The 22800-nt window shown below is 37.5% G+C and overlaps 1 protein-coding gene and 1 long non-coding RNA gene across 12 annotated transcripts in view; one reads left to right on the top strand and one right to left on the bottom strand.

Annotated features, from left to right (window-relative positions):
* Positions 1–17441, bottom strand: part of LOC141576458 (uncharacterized) — a 42136-nt gene extending 24695 nt beyond the window's left edge. Inside the window, exons 1-2 of the long non-coding RNA XR_012504904.1 lie at positions 17304–17441; positions 16123–16215 (exon numbers count right to left, since the gene is read on the bottom strand). This is a non-coding gene — a long non-coding RNA (uncharacterized LOC141576458). The remainder of the gene's footprint in view (positions 1–16122; positions 16216–17303) is intronic.
* The window catches only part of ZDHHC15 (zDHHC palmitoyltransferase 15), a 383378-nt gene that overhangs the window by 260613 nt on the left and 99965 nt on the right, over positions 1–22800 (top strand). Inside the window, exon 1 of one of the 11 annotated variants that reach the window (XM_010967560.3) lies at positions 16288–17692. The exons of 9 other annotated variants lie outside the window; for them this stretch is intronic. In XM_010967560.3, coding sequence (XP_010965862.1) covers positions 17557–17692 — 136 coding nt within the window. In that variant the 5' untranslated portion in view covers positions 16288–17556. Of the gene's footprint in view, positions 1–16287; positions 17693–22800 lie in introns of those variants that run through there. One more of the 11 variants, XM_010967559.3, reaches the window with a different exon arrangement.

Genomic DNA, 22800 nt, shown 5'->3' with positions numbered 1-22800 from the left:
GTGTTGAATTTAAAAGATCATCAACTCACCAACTTAAAATAATATCTATACACACACACACACACACACACACACACACACAGAGCATGGTAACCACAAACCAAAAAAACATAATAGATACACACACAAAAAAACTTTAGATAGTTATCAAACCACAACCAAAGAGAGCAAAAAAAAAAAAAAAAAAAAGAAGAAGAAGAAAAAGAAAAGGAACAAAAAGAAAAACAAAAGCAGCCCCCAGACAATTAATGAAATGGCAATAAGTGCATACCTATCAACAACTGCTCTAAATGTAAATGATTTAAATGCTCCAATCAAGTCATAGAGTGGCTGAATGGTTAAAAAAACAAGACTTATCCATATGTTGCCTACAAGAGGCTCATTTCATATCTAAAGACATACACAAACTGAAAGTGAGGAGATGGAAAAAGGTATTACATGCAAATGAATACAAAAAACAGTAGGGTAGTAATACTTATATCAGACAAAATAAACTTTTAAAACAAAGACTGTAACAAGAGGCAAAGAAAGACTTTACACAATGATCAAGAGATCAATCCAAGAAGATAATAACATCTGTAAATATATATTCACCCAACATAGGATCACTAAAATATACAAAGCAAATATTAACAAACATAAATGGAGAAACTGATAGCAACACAATAATATTAGGGATCTTTAACACCCCACTTACATCAATGGATAGATTATCCAGACAGAATATCAATAAGGAAACACTGGCCTTAAATGACACATCAGGCCAGATAAACTTAAAAGATATATAGAGAACATTCCATCCCAAAGCAGCAGAATACACATTCTTTCTAAGTGCACATGGAATGTTCTCAGGATAGATCATATGCTGGGCCACAAAACAAGTCTCAATAAATTTAAGAAGACTGAAATCATATCAAGCATCTTTTCTGACCACAAATTTTCTTGTAGAAATCAACCACAAGAAAAAATTATAAAAAGCAAAACAAAAACATGTGTAGCCTAAACCATATGCTACCAAACAACGAATGCATCACTGAAGAAATCAAATTAAAAACTAAAAAATTGTTGAAGCCAAGTGAAATAAAACTCAATGATCCAAAATCTATAGGTTTCAGCAAAAGTAGTTCTAAGAGGGAAGTTCATGTTGATACAAACCTACCTCAGGAAACTAGAAAAATCTCAAATAAACTACCTAACCTTACACTTAAAGGAACTAGAAAAAGAACAAACAAAACCCAAAGTTAGTGGAAGGAAGGCAATAACAAAGATCAGAACAGAAATAAATGAAATAGAGACTAAAGAAACAGTAGAAAAGATCAGTGGAATGAAGAACTAGCTCTCTGAAAGGACAAACAAATTTGATAAAGTTTTAGCCAGACTCATCAAGAAAAAAAGAGAGAGTCCCGAATAGATAAAATCAGAAATGAAAAAGGAGAAGTTACAACTGATGCCACAGAAATACAAAGAATCATAAGCAATTACTACAAACAATTATAAGCCCATAAAGTTCACAATTTAGAAGAAATGGACTAATTCATAGAAATGTACAATCTCCCAAGACTAAACAGGAAGAAATAGAAAATATGAGTAGACCAATTAACAGTAGTGAAATTTAATATAGTATATTCAAAATACTATACTGTACAATATACTGTAATATACCAATGACAGAAAAAAATCCTAACAAATGAAAGTACAGGACCAGACAGCTTCACAGTTGAATTCTACCAAACATTTAAAGAATAGTTAACAACTGTACTTCTCAAACTATTCCAAAAACTTTCAGAGGAAGAAACCCTTCCAGTCACATTCTAAGAGGCTATAATCACCCTGATACTAAAAGAAAAAAAGCTTAGTTTATTTTTAAAATTAAACTAAATCAAAAATGATTATTTTGGTATACACTTCTATGAATTTTAACAAAGGTATAGATTTGCATAACCACTACCATAACCATAATAAAAAAAACAGTTACATGATCAAAAAAATTCCTCATGCTATGATTTTCTACTCACATTCTACCACCACACTTTATCCCTGAGAACCACTGATCTGTTCTCTGACACTAATATTGTCTTTTCAAGAAGAACACATAAATAGAATTGTACCCTAGGTAACATTCTGAGACTGGATTTTTTTTCTACTCAGCATAATGCCTTTGAAAATCATCCAATTTGTTGTGTGGATTGATAACTCATTCCTGTTTGTTCTTTAGTAGTGTTCCATGGTTTGACTACACCACAGTCTAACTATTCACCTGTTGAATGACATCTGGGTTCTTTTTAGCTGTTACGAATAGAGCCATATGTGTATTGATGTACGGTTTTTGTGTGGACATACATTTCCATTTCTCTGTGATAAATACTCAATAATGCAATTGCTGTGTCATATGATAATTGCATTTTTAATTTTTAAAGTAACTTCCAGCTTGTCAAGGGGAAGGCAGCTGAAGGAAGTCAAGGGACAGCCAAAAAAAGATACGGCAGGTTCATTCCAAAAAGGAGAATACTAAGGATGCTGGACAAGGTTCTGACAGTGGCACAGATAAGACTGTAATGAAACAAAAGCTTTATAGCTTTTTCCTTAAGCTGATCTACAGTCCAGGAAACAGAATGTTGGATCTCCTTCACTGCTCTCTTCCATATACTGCTGGCCAAGGCAAAGAAATCTTGCTACCCCAGAAAGTGATTTCACCTTGTTTTATTAGCACTGGGGAGATGGCCAGAAAGATTGCAACAAAGAGATAGTAGGTTATTCACCTTGTAGGGCTGGGACTATAGAAAAAATAAATAGCTAAAGGTCTTGGAATCAAAGACTTCCTCAAACCCCCTAGAATAGGCTATCAAGCTGCTCTATTTGCCTCCATTTCCCCATGACTGGTGGAGATTCAGAGTGGTTCAACCTTGAAAAATGGTCCTAGATAGTGAGTTTTAACAGCCTACACTACATGTAAATTATTCTATTACAAGTATTTCAGCCACTTCCAATTACAGAGATGAGAAGAATGGGGTTAAAGTGGATAAAGCACCAGAGCAGAGTGGCAGTAGATGGTCATTGTGTCAATGGTAAAAAGTGTGGGCGCAAACAGACAAGGGCTGTTATACCTAATCTACCAAGAAATTTTAAGAATTGAATGAAAAGATTACCCCCACCCAAAAACAGAACCAGAAACCCAATAGAAAAATGGGGGAAAATGTAAATAGACAATTCACAAAAGAAGATATAAAAACGGTACATAAACATACAAAAAAAAATTAAATTCATTCAAAATTAGAGAAATACAAAGTGAAATCACAGAGACACCATTTCTCACGTATCAGACTGGCAAAAATAGGACAAGGCTGGTGAGACGATGAGGAAATAGGCACTTTCATACATTGATGGTAGGAAGGCAAACTGCTACCACTCTTTTGGTGGTAAATCTGACAATTCCAACAAATCTACATACGTTCTTACTTTAAAAAATAATGGCTTTATTTTTTAAAACATTTTTAATTGATTTATAATCATTTTACAATGTTGTGTAAAATTCCAGTGTAAAGAACAATTTTTCAGTTATACATGAACAAACATATATTCATTGTCACATTTTTTTCTGTGAGCTACCATAAAATCTTGTATATATTTCCCTGTGCTATACAGTATAATCTTGTTTATCTATTCTATAATTTTGAAATCCTAGTCTATCCCTTCCCACCCTCTGCCCCCGGGCAACCACAAGTTTGTATTCTATGTCTATGAGTCTGTTTCTGTTTTGTATTTACGCTTTGTTTTTTTTTTTTTTATTTTAAGATTCCACATATGAGTGATCTCATATGGTATTTTTCTTTCTGTTTCTGGCTTACTTCACTTAGAATGACATTCTCCAGGAGCATCCATGTTGCTGCAAATGGCATTATGTTGTCGGTTTTTATGGCTGGGCAGTATTCCATTGTAAAATATACCACCACTTCTTCATCCAGTCATCTGTTGATGGATATTTAGGCTGTTTCCATGTCTTGGTTATTGTAAATAGTGCTGCTATGAACATTGGGGTGCAGGTGTTATTTTGAAGTAGGGTTCCTTCTGGATATATGCCCAGGAGCGGGGGTCCTGGGTCATACAGTAAGTCTATTCCTAGTCTTTTGAAGAATCTCCATACTGTTTCCCATAGTGGCTGCACCAAACTGCATTCCCACCAGCAGTGTAGGAGGGTTCCCTTTTCTCCACAGCCTCTCCAGCATTTATCGTTTGTGGACTTTTGAATGATGGCCATTCTGATTGGTGTGAGGTGATACCTCACTGTAGTTTTGATTTGCATTTCTCTGATAATTAGTGATATTGAACAAGTTTTCATGTGTCTATTGATCATTTGTATGTCTTCCTTGTAGAATTGCTTGTTTAGGTCTTCTGCCCATTTTTTGGATTGGGTTGTTTGTTTTTTTCTTATTAAGTCATATGAGATGCTTATTTGTTTTGGAGATCAAGCTTTGTCGGTTTGATTTGAAAAAATTTTTTCCCATTCTGTAGGTTGTCTTTTTGTTTTACTTATGGTTTCCTTTGCTGTGCAGAAGCTTGTAAGTTTCATTAGGTCCCATTTGTTTATTCTTGCTTTTATTTCTATTGCTTGAGTAAACCATTCTAGGAGAACATTTTTGAGATGTATGTCAGATAATGTTTGGCCTATATTTTCTTCTAGGATGTTTACTGTATCTTGTCTTATGTTTAAGTCTTTGATCCATTTTGAGTTTATTTTTGTGTATGGTGTAAGGGAGTGTTCTAGCTTCACTGATTTACATGCTGCTGTCCATTTTTCCCAACACCATTTCTTGAAGAGACTGTCTTTATTCCATTGTATATTCTTGCCTCCTTTGTCAAAGATGAGTTGACCAAAAGTTTGTGGGTTCATTTCTGGGCTCTATTCTGTTCCATTGATCTACATGTCTGTTTGTGTACCAATACCATGCTGTCTTGATGACTGTAGCTCTGTACTATTTTCTGAAGTCTGGGAGAGTTATCCCTCCAGCCTCTTTCTAGCCACAACAATCAGGCGAGAGAAATAAAAGGGATCCAAATTGGAAAAGAAGATGTAGAGTGTCACTATATGCCAACGACCTGTTACTATACATAGAAGACCCTAAAAGGTCCACACAAAAACTACTAGAGCTGATTGAAGAATTCAGCAAGGTAGCAGGTTACAAGATTAATGTTCAAAAATCAGTTGCATTTCTTTACACTAATGATAAATCAACAGAAAAAGAAAATAAAGAAACAATCCCCTTTAAAATAGGACCCAAAGTAATAAAATACCTAGGAATAAATCTAACCAAGATGTGAAAGAATTATACACAGAAAACTATAAACCATTGATGAAGGAAATTAAAGAAGACTTAAAAAAATGGGAAGATATCCCATGCTCTTGGATTGGAAGAATCAGTATTGTTAAAATGGTCACACTGCCCAAGGCAATCTACAGATTGAATGCAATCCCTATCAAATGACCCAGGACATATTTCACAGAACTAGAACAAATCATAATAAAATTTATATGGAACCATCAAAGACCTAGAATTCCCAAAGCATTACTGAAGAAAAAAATAACAGCTTTATTGAGATATAATTCACATACCATAAAGTTCGCCCATTTAAAATGTACAATTTAATGTTTTTGGTAAATTCAAAGCAATGTGTAACCATCAAAAAATTCAGTTTTAGAACATTTTCATCACCTCCAAAAGTAACACATTAGCAGTCATTCCCCATTTCCCTTCATACTTCTCTCCCCAGCCGAAGCCTTAGGCAATCACTAATATCTAGGGTCTCTAAACAGCAAAGAGGCATACGTGAAGATGTAAGATTGAACATTCATAGAAATCATGGGGAGAATGCTGGAATTGCCTAGGTTGTGAAATTGAGAATTCAAGATACATTGACCTAAATTCCCAAGGAAAAGGAAATTCTAAATGACATCTGTGATAAAAGTGAATAACACTCTTTTATATTTTAGACTAAGTATAGCACTATCATTTCTAGATCAAACTTGCTTTTAAAATCCTGAAAGAGGAGTTCTTAAACTATGTTGAGCTAAGGCATCCACATAATTCTAGAGAAAATTTTAGAATTTGTATACTGAGACATTCTCCACATAATCAAGGGTATTCAGCAGTTCCTGGGGTTGCTGGATATTATTGATAGTTTCTTTACCATCCTTTCATAATGACCACTCCACTAAAGGAATTGTCCAGGAAAGGAAAGTTATGCAGAACAGTCACATTTCAGGAGCTAAAAACTACTTTTCCCATAATATTGGCCTAACTAGATCTATCTATTTACTTTGGCAAACTACTCATCTGCCTCTAATTCTAAGAAAGAAAGAAAGAAAGAAAAGAAAGAAAAGAAAGAAAGAAAGAAAGAAAGAAAGAAAGAAAGAAAGAAAGAAAGAAAAGAAAGAAAAGAAAGAAAAGAAAGAAAGAAAGAAAGAAAGAAAGAAAGAAAGAAAGAAAGGAAGAAAGGAAGAAAGGAAGAAAGAAGGAAAGAAAAGCAAGCAAGCAAAAAACTAAGCATGGCTAAAGGCAGTCACCCAATGTGAGAAAAAGAATTTGATGATCAAAGCCACTATCAAGACATGGAGAACAATACCTTGAAGGATTCCAAAATTTCATGGAAGTTTAATCTAATCATTATAATTTAGAGCAGCAGATTCCAGAAAAAACTCAGTGAGGCAGTGAGGTAGACTTTCTTTTACAAATATTTTAACTTTTCCTTTTCCTATGAGTCTAGATTAAAAACAGCAGTCAAATATCAGAGGGGTGGTAGAGGAATCCTTATTCTGAAAGATTATCTGATTTGAGAATATCCTGGTCATCAATATCAGTTGTACCATAGCAGATGGGTGCTGCATAGAAAAGAGTTAATGTAGCAGATCTGAGACGACTATGCTTAGAAGAGCCTGCTTATAACTTTGGTCCTTGGCTGGCATCTGAGAACTTGCCTTTTGGAGTATTACCAGTCAACAGTTAACTGATTTGGGTGGCTCACTGTGCCTAGACTATTTTGTGCAAATAATTTGGTTTAATAATGAACATCTGCTTTCCTTCTGGGAGTTGGGAATTTGTGTATGTCCTAGGAAGGGGGTGCTTATGTCATTAGTCCCCCCAAAATCTTGGACACTAAGTCTCTAATGGACCTCTAAAGTAGACAACATTTCACATATATTGCTGTAGTTTTGTTGATGGGCATAGAGTACACTCTGTGTAACCTTTCACAGGCAGAAGAGAGCATAAGGAAGCCTGCACAGAGATTCATCCAGACTCCATCTGTGTCTTTTTCCATTATGATCTAGCTGTGTGTCCTTACTGCATCACTACAATAAGTCTTAACCACAAATAAAACTATATACTGATTCTTATGAGCCTTTCTAGCAAATCATTGAACCTGGGGATAGTTTTGGGAATCTCTGACATAAGATGTTTATTTACTTAACCACTTCAGATAATCCCAATGGTCAAAGATTGTTGTAAGTCCTGGTGGGAGTACCTCTACTACCGGTATGTAGTTTTTCCACACTACACTGAAGGAACACTACAGCCTATTCAAAATACTGAACATGACTAGTAAGTGAAAACTTCATTCACTCATGCAACAAATATTTACTGAGCACCTACTGTACACCAGTGTGGTCTCAGACTGAAGATAGGCCTGAAAGGCGCAAAGTATTACCCTATGCTATCCTGACCACCAAATCCTCCATGAAATATCATTTTATTGGACTCCAGTGTGGATCCTTCTCCTTCCTAAAATTGTAATTCCATATTGGAAGTAGTAGACATCCTCACTAACATGGTATGTTTTATCTCCTTTCCTGGATTCCCATTCATAACTACTACTGTCACTTTCTTTATCAAAGAAGTATTCCATCTCCATGAATTTTATAACAACCTAAAATTTGCCCAAGACCCTCACTTAATATCCTGATCTGAAAAGCACTATTCAGGCCTTCCACATGCAGAGCCACCTCTATATCAGCCAAATACCTGTAGAACAACAATTAAAGCAACGGGCATGCTTTAACCAAGTTCTGGAAGTGTACCTGCCCTATTTTACCTCCTCAAACAATATGACTAGTTGTACTCTACCACAGTGACTTTGTTTACAACAATTCACCCCACTCTACACAAACACTGATCCACAACTGTGGCTTTCGCCCCCACAGCTTTCCCATACCATTGAGCAAATACTGCAATCTTGGCAGTCCCCATAATATCCAGAAGAAGTAAAGGCCACTCAAGAATATCTATAAGACAATATGCTAAATAGCTCCAGGGTAGATATAAAAGTGTGACATGCTATTTTGCTCTCTTTCAGATACATCAGCATCTCCCAACCCTGTCAATTTTATCTGTGGCTATTGAAGACCATGCTAGCCTTTCAATTTCCAATTACTTCCCACACAAATGGTTTCAATATGTCTTCCCCTACTTCCTAACAGATCCTACCCATTAAAGCTATTCCATGCCTCTCCACCTATCTGGGAAACTCCGTATTGGGGAAACAGAATACATGGTAAAACAAGTACTAGACTCGCATTGTTACTAATCAGTTCCAGTATTTGGTGCAATTGGATGTGAATCAGCTAGAAAAGCAGTTATGAGAGCACCATAAAACACTCCAGAATATTATAAATTTCCTTTAGGCAAACCTAAGAACAGTGTGCCCTGACTCAGAAAAGGGGGTGTCTGATCTGGCATTGTTCTCTTAATCTAATTGACCCACCAAAATATCACATCTCACTGGACTGTTAAAACCAAGCTGTAAACACTAACAGATGTTCTAGCAATCACCTCAGACTTCCCTCACTACCTCTCAAAACACACTTTCATTCTGACATTCTTTCTCACTACCTCAACTACCCATCCACCCCACTCACTATTGCTACTGATCCTAATTCAACTGTATTTTTTCTAGCTCTCATATTTTAATCTTTTTGGCTCTGGGCATTTGGCTATGTGTCTCAGCTACAAATTCCTGCATTTAGCACTATTTGACTTGGAATAACCTCCAGTCAATCCCCCATGTTTCTGAGTCCCTATATTTCTATACTGCTTTCAGCTCAGCTTGTTCTCTGTTTGAGGCATCCCAAGATGCCTTGGGTGAAAATTCCCTGTTCTTATGTTGAACCCCATGAGACCCCCACCTCCATCCTGGCCAATCTCCACTTCCTTCCTTACAGTGGCTGGATGAGATTTTGATCCTCTAGTCTTGATGTCTGTAGTTGGACTCTGGTCTTTAAACCTTATCTTTCTCCTAGACCAGGGGATGTCACGCATTTTCCACAAAGAGCCAGACAGTAAAGGTTTTAGGTTTTGAATGTCATATGATCTCTGTCACAACTACACAACTGTGCTGTTATAGTGCAAAGGGAGCCACAAACTATAAGTTAAACAAATGAACATGAATGTGTTTCACTGACACTTTATTTATAAAACAATCAGTGGATTGTCTCTGTGACTCTTACCCCTCCATGCTACTCTGAATATGAGCTATCTCTCTCATAAGCCCCCTGCCCCAGATTATTTTATTGATGCCTTGGCTTACCATATGAGAGGAGGATATAGACAAAATTCATCATGTCTAAAAATTAAAGTCATCATCTTCCCTCACTAAAGCCACTCTTCTCACCATAGACCCTATCATGGTGATTTACAACACTGTTCATTCAGGCACTGAAGATAGAAATATGGTTGTTAGCTTTGACTTATCTCACTCCTCACTTGCCAATTGGTCATCAAGTTCTGTTGATTCTTTCCCAAAAACATTCTTACATTTGCCCTCTCTTCCACCTCCCTACATTCTCTGTCTCCTCTTGATTAGACTATTGTAGTATCTTTCAGCAAGATCAGACTGCTTGCAGTCCTTCAAGTATGCTGTGATGCTTCACAAAGCCAGTACATTTCTTTCTTCCTCGAATCCTCTTCCCTTTAACTCCTACTTCCACCCTTTATCTTCTTGGTAATCTATCTGTTCATTATTCAAAACCCAGCTCAGATTTTCCCTTTCACATTTAATCATTGCCTCTTCAAGGCTACCTGGTTTAAATAGTATACCACTGACATTCTCAAGAGATATGTTCCAAGAGCCCAAAATTCATGAATAATGGTAAATTTAGAGTAAGATGGTAGAACAGAAAGTCCACAGCACATATCCCCCAACAGTAACAATAATTTGGCAGCAATCTACAGACAAAAGTGCCTTTAGGAGCACTTTGGAATCCAGGTAGGAGATTACAAAATCCCGGTAGAGCCCAACACCAAGGAGGGTCATTTTGAGAAGGCAGGCATGCACACAAGTGGTTGTGGTAAGCCTGCCAACTGTGATCCTGGCTACAGATACAAAAACAGACCTGTCCCCTAACTCAGCTATAGCCCCATCTGGCCTTGGTCCTGCCATCAGCATCATCTTCCAAGAGAACCACAAGGAGACATACCCTCCCATGACCTGAATGACATACTCATCAACTTTGGTCCAACTGTAGATTCTGAAGCAGCCATGTGATTTGTCTCTAGTCCTCTCAGCCATGGTCTGAGAGTAGTCATGCCCATCTAGACATGTGGCAGGAAGCATACATACCCATATCCTTAGTATGAGGCCTGAAGACTATAAACACTGCTGTGGATGATGTAGCACCCCTGTGACTTGGTTCCAGCCCTTCTAAGACACAGTCTGGTGCTATTCCTGCCCACCAAGGGAACCACCTAGTGACCCAGTGGGAGTTCTTTTAGGGACCCAGCAGGAGTTATACTTGTCCATACACCTGGTAACAGGCCCACCAACTGTGGACCCTACTGTGAACCCAGCAACATCCATGTGACCCGCTCTAATCCCACTCAACTGAGACCCCAAAAGCAATACTCTCAGCCCAAAGACCCATCAGGAGAAGGTCTCTACTTACCAAAACCACTCTGTAAAGAATGGAAAAGATGTTTGCTCCTTTAAATGCACAGACACCAACACAAGGTTACATGGATCATGAAGAATCAGGCAAATGTGACACCACAAAAGGAAACTAATAAAGCTCCAGAAACCGATCCCAAAGAAATGCAGATCTATAAACTGCCTGACAAAGAATCCAAAATAATCATCTTAAAGAAGCCAAATGAAATGCAAGAGAACACAGGCAACTAAAAAAATAAGAAAAAGACAATGCATGAATAAACTGAGAATTTTAATCTCAGTTTAAAGAACTAGAAACCATAAGAATGAACCAAACAGGAGGAGATCAAGATGGCAGAGTAGGAGGACATGAAGCTCACCTCCCCCCCATGAACACATCAAAAATGCATCTACACGTGGAGCAAGTCTCACTGAAAACAAACTGGAGACTGGCAGAAAGACTCTTAGACAATCAAGTCTGTAAGAAAGATTCATACAGAATTGGGTAGGAAGGGGAGAAAGTGATCAGGTTAGGACCTGCGACCTTAGGAGGGAACACAGAAGAGGAGGGGCATTACATGGGATTGGAGATCCTTCCTAGGGAGTGAGCAGTTCCAACCACACATTGGGTAGAGTCTGACACTGGGAGCATGAGTTCCCTTTGCTGGTTTGAAAACCAGTGGGAATTCACTCGTGAAGAGTGCACACATGCTTGCTAACTACCAAAACAAGGCATAGGAAGAAGAGTGAAACTGCCTGGGACTCTGGCCAGTTTCCTGTGACTGCCCCAGAGCATGTCCCAGCCTGAGCCAAGCATCTGCTCTGGACCCTCTTGCTCTGAGGCACAGCTTCACACTAGAATGGAGGCTGCTGTGGCCGAGGAAAGGGCACAGTTGTGGGGGATGCTTATAGATGCTCAGACCCAGCACAGCATCCTAACAGGGCACGGACAGCCATTACTGGCATTCATGGGGTTGGCAGATCAGGAGCAGTCTAGAACTCTGACTGGTGTGTCAGGATTGCACCAGCATGCTCCTGGCCCACACTGGGCACCTGCTCCAGCCCCTCTTGCTCCAGTACTGCTCTCCTCTGGAGTGGAGGTGCCAATATTGGGAGCACAGAAAATACACACTTAAAGGGACCTAAACCTCAGGGCTTCTGCTCCAGCAGCTTGGGACCCAACACTTCCTTGGATAGGGTGGTATTGGCCACTAAGCAGAGAAGCCCTGGCTCACACCTTGCTCTGGCTCTAGCTCTAGCCACTCCATCTCCAGCCCTACCACTTACTAAGGTGATAACTGCCAGCACACCCTGGGGGAAGATGTGACTTCTGCTTCCTATAGATCCAGCTCTCCCACCAAAGCCACTGGGCACACAAAGACTGCATAAGGATGCTCCCACACAAGGACACCACTTCAAGACTGGGATAGGTAACCACTTCACTTAATTTCACAGAGATAGAAAAAGTGAAGCAAAATTAGAGGACAGAGGAATCTGGTTCAAATGAAAGAAAAGGAAAAAAATGAAAAAACAACTAATGAAACAGATAAATAATTTACCAGATAAAGAGCTCAAAGTATTAGTAATAAGAATTGTAATTAAATTAGGGAAAATAATAGATGAACACAGTGAGAATTTTCACAAGGAACTAGAAAATATAAAAAAATAATTAGCCATAACTAAAGAATACAATAACTGACATGAAAAACACACTAGAAGGAATTAACAGCAGACTAGGTGATATAAAATAAGGCATAAGTGATCTGGAAGATAGAATAATGGAAATTACCCATAAGAACAGCAAAAAGGAAAACAAATTTTAAAAATGAGAACATATTAAAGGACTTCTGAGACAACATCAAGTGTAAAAACTAGTACAAATAATCCTAAAATTGATATGGAACCACAAAAGAATGAAGGATAAAAATAATAAAATCATCTCAATAGGAACAGGAAAAAAGCATTTGACAAAATTCATCATCCTTTCATGATTAAAAATTCTCAATGAATTAGGTATAGAAAAAGGTCCCTCAACTTAATAAAGATCCTATATGACAAGCCCATATCTAACATCATACTTAATGGTGAAAGTCTGAAAGCTTTTCCTTTAAGATAAGAAACAAGGCAAGGATGTTCACTCTTATGACTTCTACTCAACATAGTACTATATAGTCCTAGCTAAAGAAACTAGCCAAGAAAAAGAAATAAAAAGCATCTAAATCAGAAAGGAAGAAGTAAAATTGTCTTTGTTAGCAAATGACATGATCTTATATGTGGAAAACCCTAAAGACTCCACCAAAACCCTGCTAGAACTAGTAAATGAATATAGTGAATCTGCAGGATACAAAATCAACAAACTAAAATTCAGTTACATTTCTATATGCTAATAACAAACTATCTGAAAGGGAAATTAGGAAACAATATCATTTACAATAGCATCAAAAAGAAAAAATACTTATAAAAATTGAGGAGATGAAAAATCTGTACACTGAAAACTTTAGAACATTGGTAAAAGAAATTAAAGAATATACAAACAAATGGAAAGATATCTCATGGTCATGGATTGGAAAAATTAATATTGTTAAAATGACCTTGCTACCCAAAGTGATCTATGGATTCAGTGTAACTCTATCAAAATTTGAATGCTATTTTTCATAAAAATAGAAAAAATTATAAAATGTTTATGGAACCACAAAAGAGTGAATAGCCAAAGTAATCTTGAGCAAGAAGAACAAAGCTGGAGGCATCACACTTCTTGGTTTTAAACTCTATTACAAAGCTATTGTAATCAAAGCAGTATGGTGCTGGCATAAAAACAGACACATAGTCCAATGAATCAGAACATGGTCTAGAAATAAACCCACACATAGGCAATCTACTAATCTTCGACAAGAGTGAATACACAATGGGGCTCCTGGGCATATATCCAGAAGGATCCCTACTAAAGAAGACATCTACACCCCAATGTTCATAGCAGCACTATTTAATTAAAACAGCCAAGACATGGAAACAGCCTAAATGTCCACTGACAGATGACTGGATAAAGAAGATGTGGTATATTTATACAATGGAATACTATTCAGCCATTAAAAATGACAACATAACGCCATTTGCAGCAACGTGGATGTCCCTGGAGAATGTCATTCTAAGTGAAGTAAGCCAGAAAAAGAAAGAAAAATACCATATGAGATCGCTCATATGTGGAATCTAAAAAAAAAAAAAAAGAAAAAAGAAAAAGGCAAATGAACATAAATACAAAACAGAAACAGACTCATAGACATAGAATACAAACCTGTGGTTGCCAGGGGGAGGAGGGTGGGAAGGGACAGACTAGGAGTTTGAAATTTGTAGATACTGAGAGGCATATGTAGAACAGATAAACAAGATTATACTGTATAGCACAGGGAAATATATACAAGATCTTGTGGTAGCTCACAGTGAAAAAGAATGTGACAATGAATATATGTATGTTCACGTATAACTGAAAAATTGTGCTCTACACTGGAAATTGACACAACATTGTAAACTGGCTATAACTCAATTTTAAAAAGAGTGAATACACAATGCAGAAATGATAGTCTCTTTAATAAATGATTCTGGGAGACCTGGATATCCTCATGCAAAAGAATGAAATTGGACCCTTATATTACATCAAACAAAAATCAACTCAAAATGGATTAAAAACATAAATGTACAACCTGAAACTATACAACTCCTATAAGAAAACATAGGGTAAATGCTCCTTAACATTAGTCTTGATAATGATATTCTGAATATGATACCAAAAGCAAATGAAACAAAAGCATAAATAAATATGTGGAATTATATCAAACTAAAAATGTTTTGCACAGCAAACAATCAACAAAATGAAACAGCAACCCATAGAACAGGAAAAATATTTGTAAACTATATTTCTGATAAGGGGTTAACCTCAAATATATAAGGCACTTATACAATTAATTCGATAGCAAAAAAAAAAACAATCTGAGTAAAAAATGGAAAGAACCTGGATAGTCATTTTTCCAAGGAAGACATACAAATGGCCAACAGATATGCAAAAAAGGTGCTCAACATCAGTAATCATCAGGGAAATGTAAATCAAACAATGAGATATCACCTCACACCTGTTAGGATGGTTATTATCAAAAAGATAAGAGATAACAAGTGTTGGTGAGAGTGTAGATAAAAAAAGGAACCCTTGTGCACTGTTGGTGGAATTGTAAACTGTTTCAGCCACTATGGAAAACAGTATGAGGTTCCTCAAAAAATTAAAAATAGAACAAATTATATGTTCCAGCAATCCTATTTCTGGGTATATATCCAAAGGAAATGAAAAAGGTTACTGAAGAAACATATGCACTCCCATGTTTATTGCAGCATTATTCACAATAGTCAACATACATGTAAAATGCTACTCAGTCATGAGAAAAAAAAAGAAATTCTACCATTTGCAACAACATGGATGGACATTGAGGACATTATGCTAAGTGAGTTAAGTCAGAGGAAGACAAAATACTGCATATCTCTTACATGTTGAATCTAAAAAAACAGATATTGTTAAAGCAGACAGCAAAATGTTGGCTACCAGGAGCTGGGGAGTCAGGGTTGGGAAAATGAGAGAGACGTTGTTTAAGGGTACATACTTCCAACTAGTAGATAAATAAGTCTTGAAGATCTAATACACAGTACAGTGATTACAGACAACAAAACTGTATTATAAACACTAAACTTGCTAAGACATTAAATCTTAATTGTTCCCAACACTAGAAGGAATTATAATTATATGATGTGATACAGGTTGTTAGCCAATGCTAAAATGGCAAGCATATTGCAAATTAATATGTTGTACACCTTAAATTTACACAATGTTGTATGTCAAATATATCTGAATAAATAATAATTGTCAAAAAATGGCAACTATGTGAGGGGACAGATGTCATAATTAGCTTGATTGTGGTAATCATTTCACAATGTATATGCATATCAAATCACGTTGTACACCTTAAGTGTGTGTATATATATTTGGCAATTATATCGCAAAAAGTTGAAAAAGTATTTTAAGTATCCTTGTCAGAACCTTAGGCCACAAATCATTAATTGAGCTATTAAAATAAATATTGCAACTGAAATGAATCTGCATTTCATTACATCATGAATTTAGTAATATCAACCATGAAGTTAACTTAATCTGAAAGGAAACAACAAAGTTCTTACCTGTTCAGGAAATTTACTGCATATATAACCATGAAAAAGGATATAGAGCAACATGGGTCTCAGCAAAATCACAAATTTCTTCATGTCACAGACCTTTGGAAATCATTAAACAGTAAGCATCAAATACATAAAAGTCAAATGCTTACTATACTTCTCTTATTGTACTGAAGTCATTGAATACCTAGTCCCCTGATGAGAACATGAGCTTCTTGGGGACAGACGCCCTTTTTGTCATTCTTTTATACCAAAGTTGATCTAACACAAAGCAACCACTCCAAAAACATTTGTTGAATTAAATTGCCTCCTAATAATTAGTCTCTCTGGTTCCAGGCCATCCTCTATAAAATCCTGCCAGTTCTTTTACAAAAATACAAGTCTGATAATTTCACTTTATTGTCCCAAACATTTAATGGCTGTTCATAATCTGCTTTACAGGATTATGTTCACATACCCTGGCAGGTCTATAAGGACCTTCACACCCTGTACTCAGCCTGTATTCCTAGCCTCACTCCCAGCCTCTCCTCTTCACACACCCTATCCTCAAGCCACACTGACTGCTCCTTGAACACTTTTGGAATTTCATTACCCCATGTCTTTGCAAATGCTGCTTCCTCTGTCTGAAAGGTCCTTCCTGCATCTTCTTGGCAAACTCTTATTGTTAAAGCTCAGCTTAAATGTCACTATTTTTGTAGCTTTTCCTGATCCCTCACAGAATTAATGTCTCCTTCACTCGTTTTCTCTGTACCAATATATTTATTCTGAAAATGGACTAAGCTAAATCAGGGGGAATAGAAGAAGAGAAGGAAGGAGGGAGCGCCCTGTCAATGGATTTACCCAAGCAGCAACTGCGGCACTACGTGTTAAGCATATTGTTCAAGAAGCAGTGGGAGGAGGGGGCTGGATGACCTTTAAGTCATGAGATGCTATGGTTCGCATCTTTCACACTGCATGTACGTGTGCTTCTGTGTGGGGGGGAAGCACTGAGAGGGAGGGGACAAAGAGACAGAAACAGAGACAGAGATCAGAGAGGAGATTGGGGGACGCAGTGCAGTAATAGCAATGGGCGGACCCAAATTTCTTCCGCTTTACAGTTTTGCAGAGGTCTAACCCTGCATCTTAGTGCTGTAGCAAGGGGGTGGGAGAGGAGGAAAGGGGAGGGACTGCACTCCCTCTGAGCGTACCCAGCTTCGACTGCCTGACGGATCACCTTCCGCTCCAACACAGCCAGTTCCTCCTTGCCGTGACTCATGCCTATTGTGCCAGGCAGGGCGCACTCTGCCCTGCAGCCCCACAGGTGGTGTCGACTTGGGGAGACGGTTCCCGCCAGGCTAGGCAGTGGAGCGCCGCACAACGCGCCTTCCCGCCTCCCAGCTGCTGCCCTAGCAGTTCCGACCCAGCGCCAGCAGGCCTGCTCGGTCGATCTTCGAGCCGAAGATGCGGCGGGGCTGGAAGATGGCTCTGTCCGGGGGGCTACGGTGCTGCCGCCGGGTACTTTCCTGGGTGCCAGTGCTTGTTATCGTCCTCGTCGTGCTCTGGTCCTACTATGCCTACGTCTTTGAACTCTGCCTGGGTAAGTGGAGCTGGCACCTAAGGTGGGGAAATTATGCTCCAGCACAGTCGTCTGCCCTACCCTTCACACTGGTGTCCCCTGTGTTCTTAGCCCTCATACTGCGGTTTTCCATAAGCTCCCAGGAAACCTCCCTGTCTCCAACCTCTGACTTTCCACAATATTTCTTGTGCCCTCCCACCATATCGCCATCGCTTCCTACCCAGGGTTTCTTTCATTATTTCCTGGCCCTACCCACAAGAATTTACTGGTTCTTTCCACTAGGGCCCCCTTTTCTCATACAGGACAACCACTTGTGTCTTGTGTTCTCGTTCTGGTGACTCCCGTACTGCCGAATTGAGGAAACAACATACCCTGTATCCTTAAACTGTGCGCTTACGCTATAAATCCCATCAATTCATCCAACTAGAAGCCCTACATTTTCCCATTCCCTCCTCCTAGGGAATCCCAAAATATTTCCTTTACTCTTTTACTAGCTCTCATTTATCCAACACTAGGATTTCTCCTTTTCCCGTGATCCTCTCACTCAGGCTGAAGTACTTCACATCTTCTGCCACTTGGGATCCCACAGTACCCCCTTGTTCTATCCTACTGGGGTCTCCCCTTTTTACAAAGTGACAAACCCTCCATTCCTCTTTCCCTGTAGGTCTCACCATTTTCTCATCTTCTCCAATGGAATAGGAATCCTACAATACATCCTGTCCTGTCCCCTCACACTAGAGGCCCTGAGTTTGTCACACTGGAGCTCTCCTTAGTCTCCTGCCTTCCTGCTTTGAGGAGCATTCACTCCTTCCCATTGGGGGCCCCACATTATTTTCTGACAACTTGCTTTGTCCACTGTCTTCTCACATAGAGTGTCTGTCCTCTTTACCCTCCTACAAGGTTTCCCACAGTATCTCCCATACCCCTTCCAAAACCTGTTGCTTTTCTAAAATTATCTCCTCTTGCTATCTTTTTTGAAACCTACTCCCCACCTTCTGCAGTCCTCTTCCACTATTAGCCCCACATTTTGCCATTCTTTTCCTCAGGGGTTTCTTATTATTTTCTCTTACTTTCCTCTAGGATTGCACTTGTCCCTTGCCTTCTCAAACTAGGGAAACACCATCCTTTCCCACTGAGGTTTCTAGTATTTCCTGCTCCTTCCAATGGAAGCCTCATTTCTTGTCCCCTCTCATTAGATTACCCCTTTATAAATCTAAGGTCTCCTCTTGTACCCTGTCCTGTAACGCCAGGGAGCATTTCATCTCCTCCATATCTATAAAATGGTTCCCACAGTATATCTAATGCTTTCAAACTCAGAATTCCACAGAATTTCCTGACACAAACCCTAAGACCCTATCTGTATTTTCCCAAGTTGGATTATGCCCCTTAGTCCCCTACCTTTATCACTAATAGCCTTATATTTTTCTAATCAATTCATAATGGAGTTTTTATACTATAGTCTGTTTCCTCACAACAGAACCTCTACTTTTCTCACAGTGAAATCTCTCCTTCTCACATTGAAGAATCTCCATCTCTTTTCAAAGGAGATTCCACTAATAGTTATTGTCCCCTCAGTACTAGAATCCAACTTCTAGCACACCCTTAAACTTGTGTCTTACAATGTTTCCTATTCATTCAGTGTGAGGTCCAAGTATATCTCTAATCCCCTCACATTAGGACTCTCCTTTATCTTACCGGGCATCCCCTCATTCCCAAGTCCTTCCAAGACTCCTGTATTTCTTCATATCAGATTCTTCTCATCTTAAAAATTAAGACTGGGTTCATGCTTTTCCTAACCCCAGGATCTGATTCCACTTATAATTTCCATCTCTTACATACTTGACAGTGCAATAGTCTACTCCAGGTAGACTAGGATTAACTAGGGAGGCAGGGGATAACCCTCTTTTCCAATATAGAAATTTCTTCTAATCAACTCTGTGTATCAAAGTTTTAATTTTTCTCATCTCCTTCTTAGAGTTATTATGGAAAAAACAGAAAGAGTTATTAAAAATAAATTCAATTATTTGCCTTCATAGATATAAATTTAGGCTGTTTTTCATTTTTATCTCAATCTGATATAAAGGTGCATTAAATGGGCTATGCAATGACTGGGAAGTTTTTCTATTCTCAGACTTCACCATTTTGCTTTATTGAATGATTGATTGAAGGGTTAAAAGTTCAGTTCCATTATTACTGCTCCTAGGATCAATGCCATATTGTAAACACTATCAAATATATTTCAGAGTTTTTCATTATTGACCTACATGAGCTTTGCCAAGTAATCATTTTAAAAATTAATCATGGCTAACATTTAAATAGTGCTTAATCTTTGCCAATGTTCTAAGTACTGTAAATATATTAACTGTCTATATTAACTTATTTAATCCTAACAATAACCATACAAAGCAGGTATCATTATTATCTCTGTTGTGCAGATGGGTAAACTGAGGTAAAGACCAAATTAGAATTAGGGCAAATAATCAGCTTTCTACAAATTCTTATTAAGTCATATAATGGTAAAACCTGAAAGGAAACTTATAGTTCATTTATTTTGTTTTATTTCACATATTTGCAGAGCATTTATTAAATGCCAGGCACTGTTTTAAATGATACACACACACACACACACATAAACTTAATCCTCATAACAAATTTATGAGGTATCATTATGATTATGTTCATTTAAGAAAAGAAAACTGAGGCACAGATGTATTAAGAAGCTTGCCTAAAGTCACAGAGCTATTAAATGGCCAAACATGATGTCAGCCCAGGCAGTATGGCTCCACAGTCCAAGCTTTAACCACCATAGTGTCTTACTTAATTCTCTGCCTCCTTTCTACTAACACAGAGGTCAAAACTGGTGACTCACAGGCCACATGTAGCCTAGAGAAGTGTTTCATTTGGCCTGCACAGTGTTTTCTTAAGATTTTCCATCAGACACCATTATTTAAAAACCAAGAGAATAAGATAGCCTTGATTTCCAATTCTGATTTCACCAGTCCATTCTGTTCTCTTTATTTTACAATTTTTAACAGCTGAGTGGCCTTGGTTTCAGGAAGGTTAAATCAAATTTTCCTAAAGTAACACATTTAGTAAATAATGGAGAATTGGATATTAAAGCTGTCTAATAACCAAAGCAACACAACCAAAATAACAGATTTGAGTTTCAGTATGACTCAAAAAGTCATATTAAGGACCTAACTCTTTTCTACAAATAGAACTTGATGTCTTTCTCCCTAATGTCAGGTTCGAGCTGAAGTGAAAAATGGTATTTTTGCTTTATAAATCTTAGAATTTGGATTCTGTCACTTACTAATTAGGACACCTGAGGCAAGTTATCTAATCTGTTTCAACTTCAGTTGCTTCACATGCACTTTGCTTATATGGTTGTTCATTCATACGACAAATACTTCCTTAGCACTCACTATATGCTGTTATAGCATTGTTGTGAGATTTAAATAATATGGTGCATGAAAAGCATGCATCACAGTAGACAGCACATTATAAGAGCTCATTAAACAGTAACTTGTTATTATGATTATTAATGAGGATATAAGTGATTCTGCTCAAGTCAAAATATAAGAAGCTTAGACTTTTAGAGGGAGAAAAGTAACAGTATCCATTTTTTTAGGTATAATTCACATAATGTAAACCTAACCATTTTAAAGTGTTCAATTTAGTACATTCACAACAACAACAATCACTAATTTCTAGTTCCAAAGCACTTTCATCACTCCAGAAGAAAACCTCATAGGTTTTAAACTATCACTCCCCATTCACTCCTTCCCATAGTCCCTACCAACCATTAATTGGTGTTCTGTCTCTATGGATTCTGTATGTTTTAGAGAAATAGCATCATACAATGTGTGTCCTTTTGTGCCTAGCTTCTTTCAATTGGTGTAGTGTTTTTGAGGTCTCTCCACATTGTACTGTGTAACAGTACTTCATTCCTTTTAATGACTGAATGATATCCCATTGTATACCATACTTTATCCATTCATCTGTTGATGGTTGATGGACATTTGGGTTGTTTCCACCTTTTATCTATTCTGAATAGTGTGGCTATAAACATCCCTGTAAAAATATTTGTTTAAATACTCATTTTCAATTCTTTTGAGTAAATGCTAGGGAGAAGGGTGGTAACTGCTGGGCTGTATGTTAATTCTATATTTAACTTTTTGAGAAACATCCAAATTATTTTCTACAATGGCTGCACAATCTTACAATCATACCAGCAACGTAGGAGGGTTCCAACTTCTCCACATCCTCACCAACACTTGTTATTTTCCTTTTTTATTATAGCCATCATAGTGGGTATGAAGTGATATTTCAGTGTGATTTTGATTTGCATTTCCCTGGTGACTAGTAATGATGAGCATCTTTTCATGTGTTTCTTGGCCATTTGTATATGTTCTTTAAAGAAATGTCTATTCAAGTCCTTTGTCCATTTTTAAATAGGTTATTTATCTTATTGTTGTTGAATTATAAGATTTCCTTATATATTCTGAAAACTCAACCCTTGTCAGATAAATGATTTGTAGATATTTTCTCCCATTCTGTGAGTTCTTTTTTCATTTCCTTGAAAGCAGTATCATTTGTTACACAAAGTTTTAACTTCGATAAATTTCAGTTTATCTATTTTCTTTGATTGTTGCCTATGCTTTTGGTATCATATCTAAGAATCCATCACCGAATGTAAGTTTATAAAGATTTAACCCTTTGTTTTCTTCTAAGAATTTTATAGTTTTAACTCTTACATTTAGGTGTTTGAGTTGATATTTATATATGGTGAGAGGAAGGAGTCCAGGTTCATTTTTTACATGTGGCTATGCAGTTGCCCAACATCATTTATAAAAGAGACTCTTCTTACCCCATTGAATAGTCTTGACCTAATTATCAAAAACCAATTGTTTATTTTTGCTTTTATTTCTATTGCCTGGGTAGACTGCTCTAGGAGAACATTGCTGACATTTATGTCAGATAATGTTTTGCTTATGTTTTCTTCTGAGGTTAATAGTGTCTTATGTTCAGGTCTTTAAGCCATTTTCAGTTTATTTTTGTGTATGATGAAGCAGAGTATTCTAATTTCATTGATTTACATGCAGCTCTCCAGTTTTCCCAACACCATT

Source organism: Camelus bactrianus, chromosome X (assembly GCF_048773025.1).
Source record: "Camelus bactrianus isolate YW-2024 breed Bactrian camel chromosome X, ASM4877302v1, whole genome shotgun sequence".
Classification (NCBI taxonomy): domain Eukaryota; kingdom Metazoa; phylum Chordata; class Mammalia; order Artiodactyla; family Camelidae; genus Camelus; species Camelus bactrianus.
The sequence above is the reverse complement of the archived record's forward strand: the minus strand, read 5'-3'. Positions and strand labels throughout refer to the sequence as shown.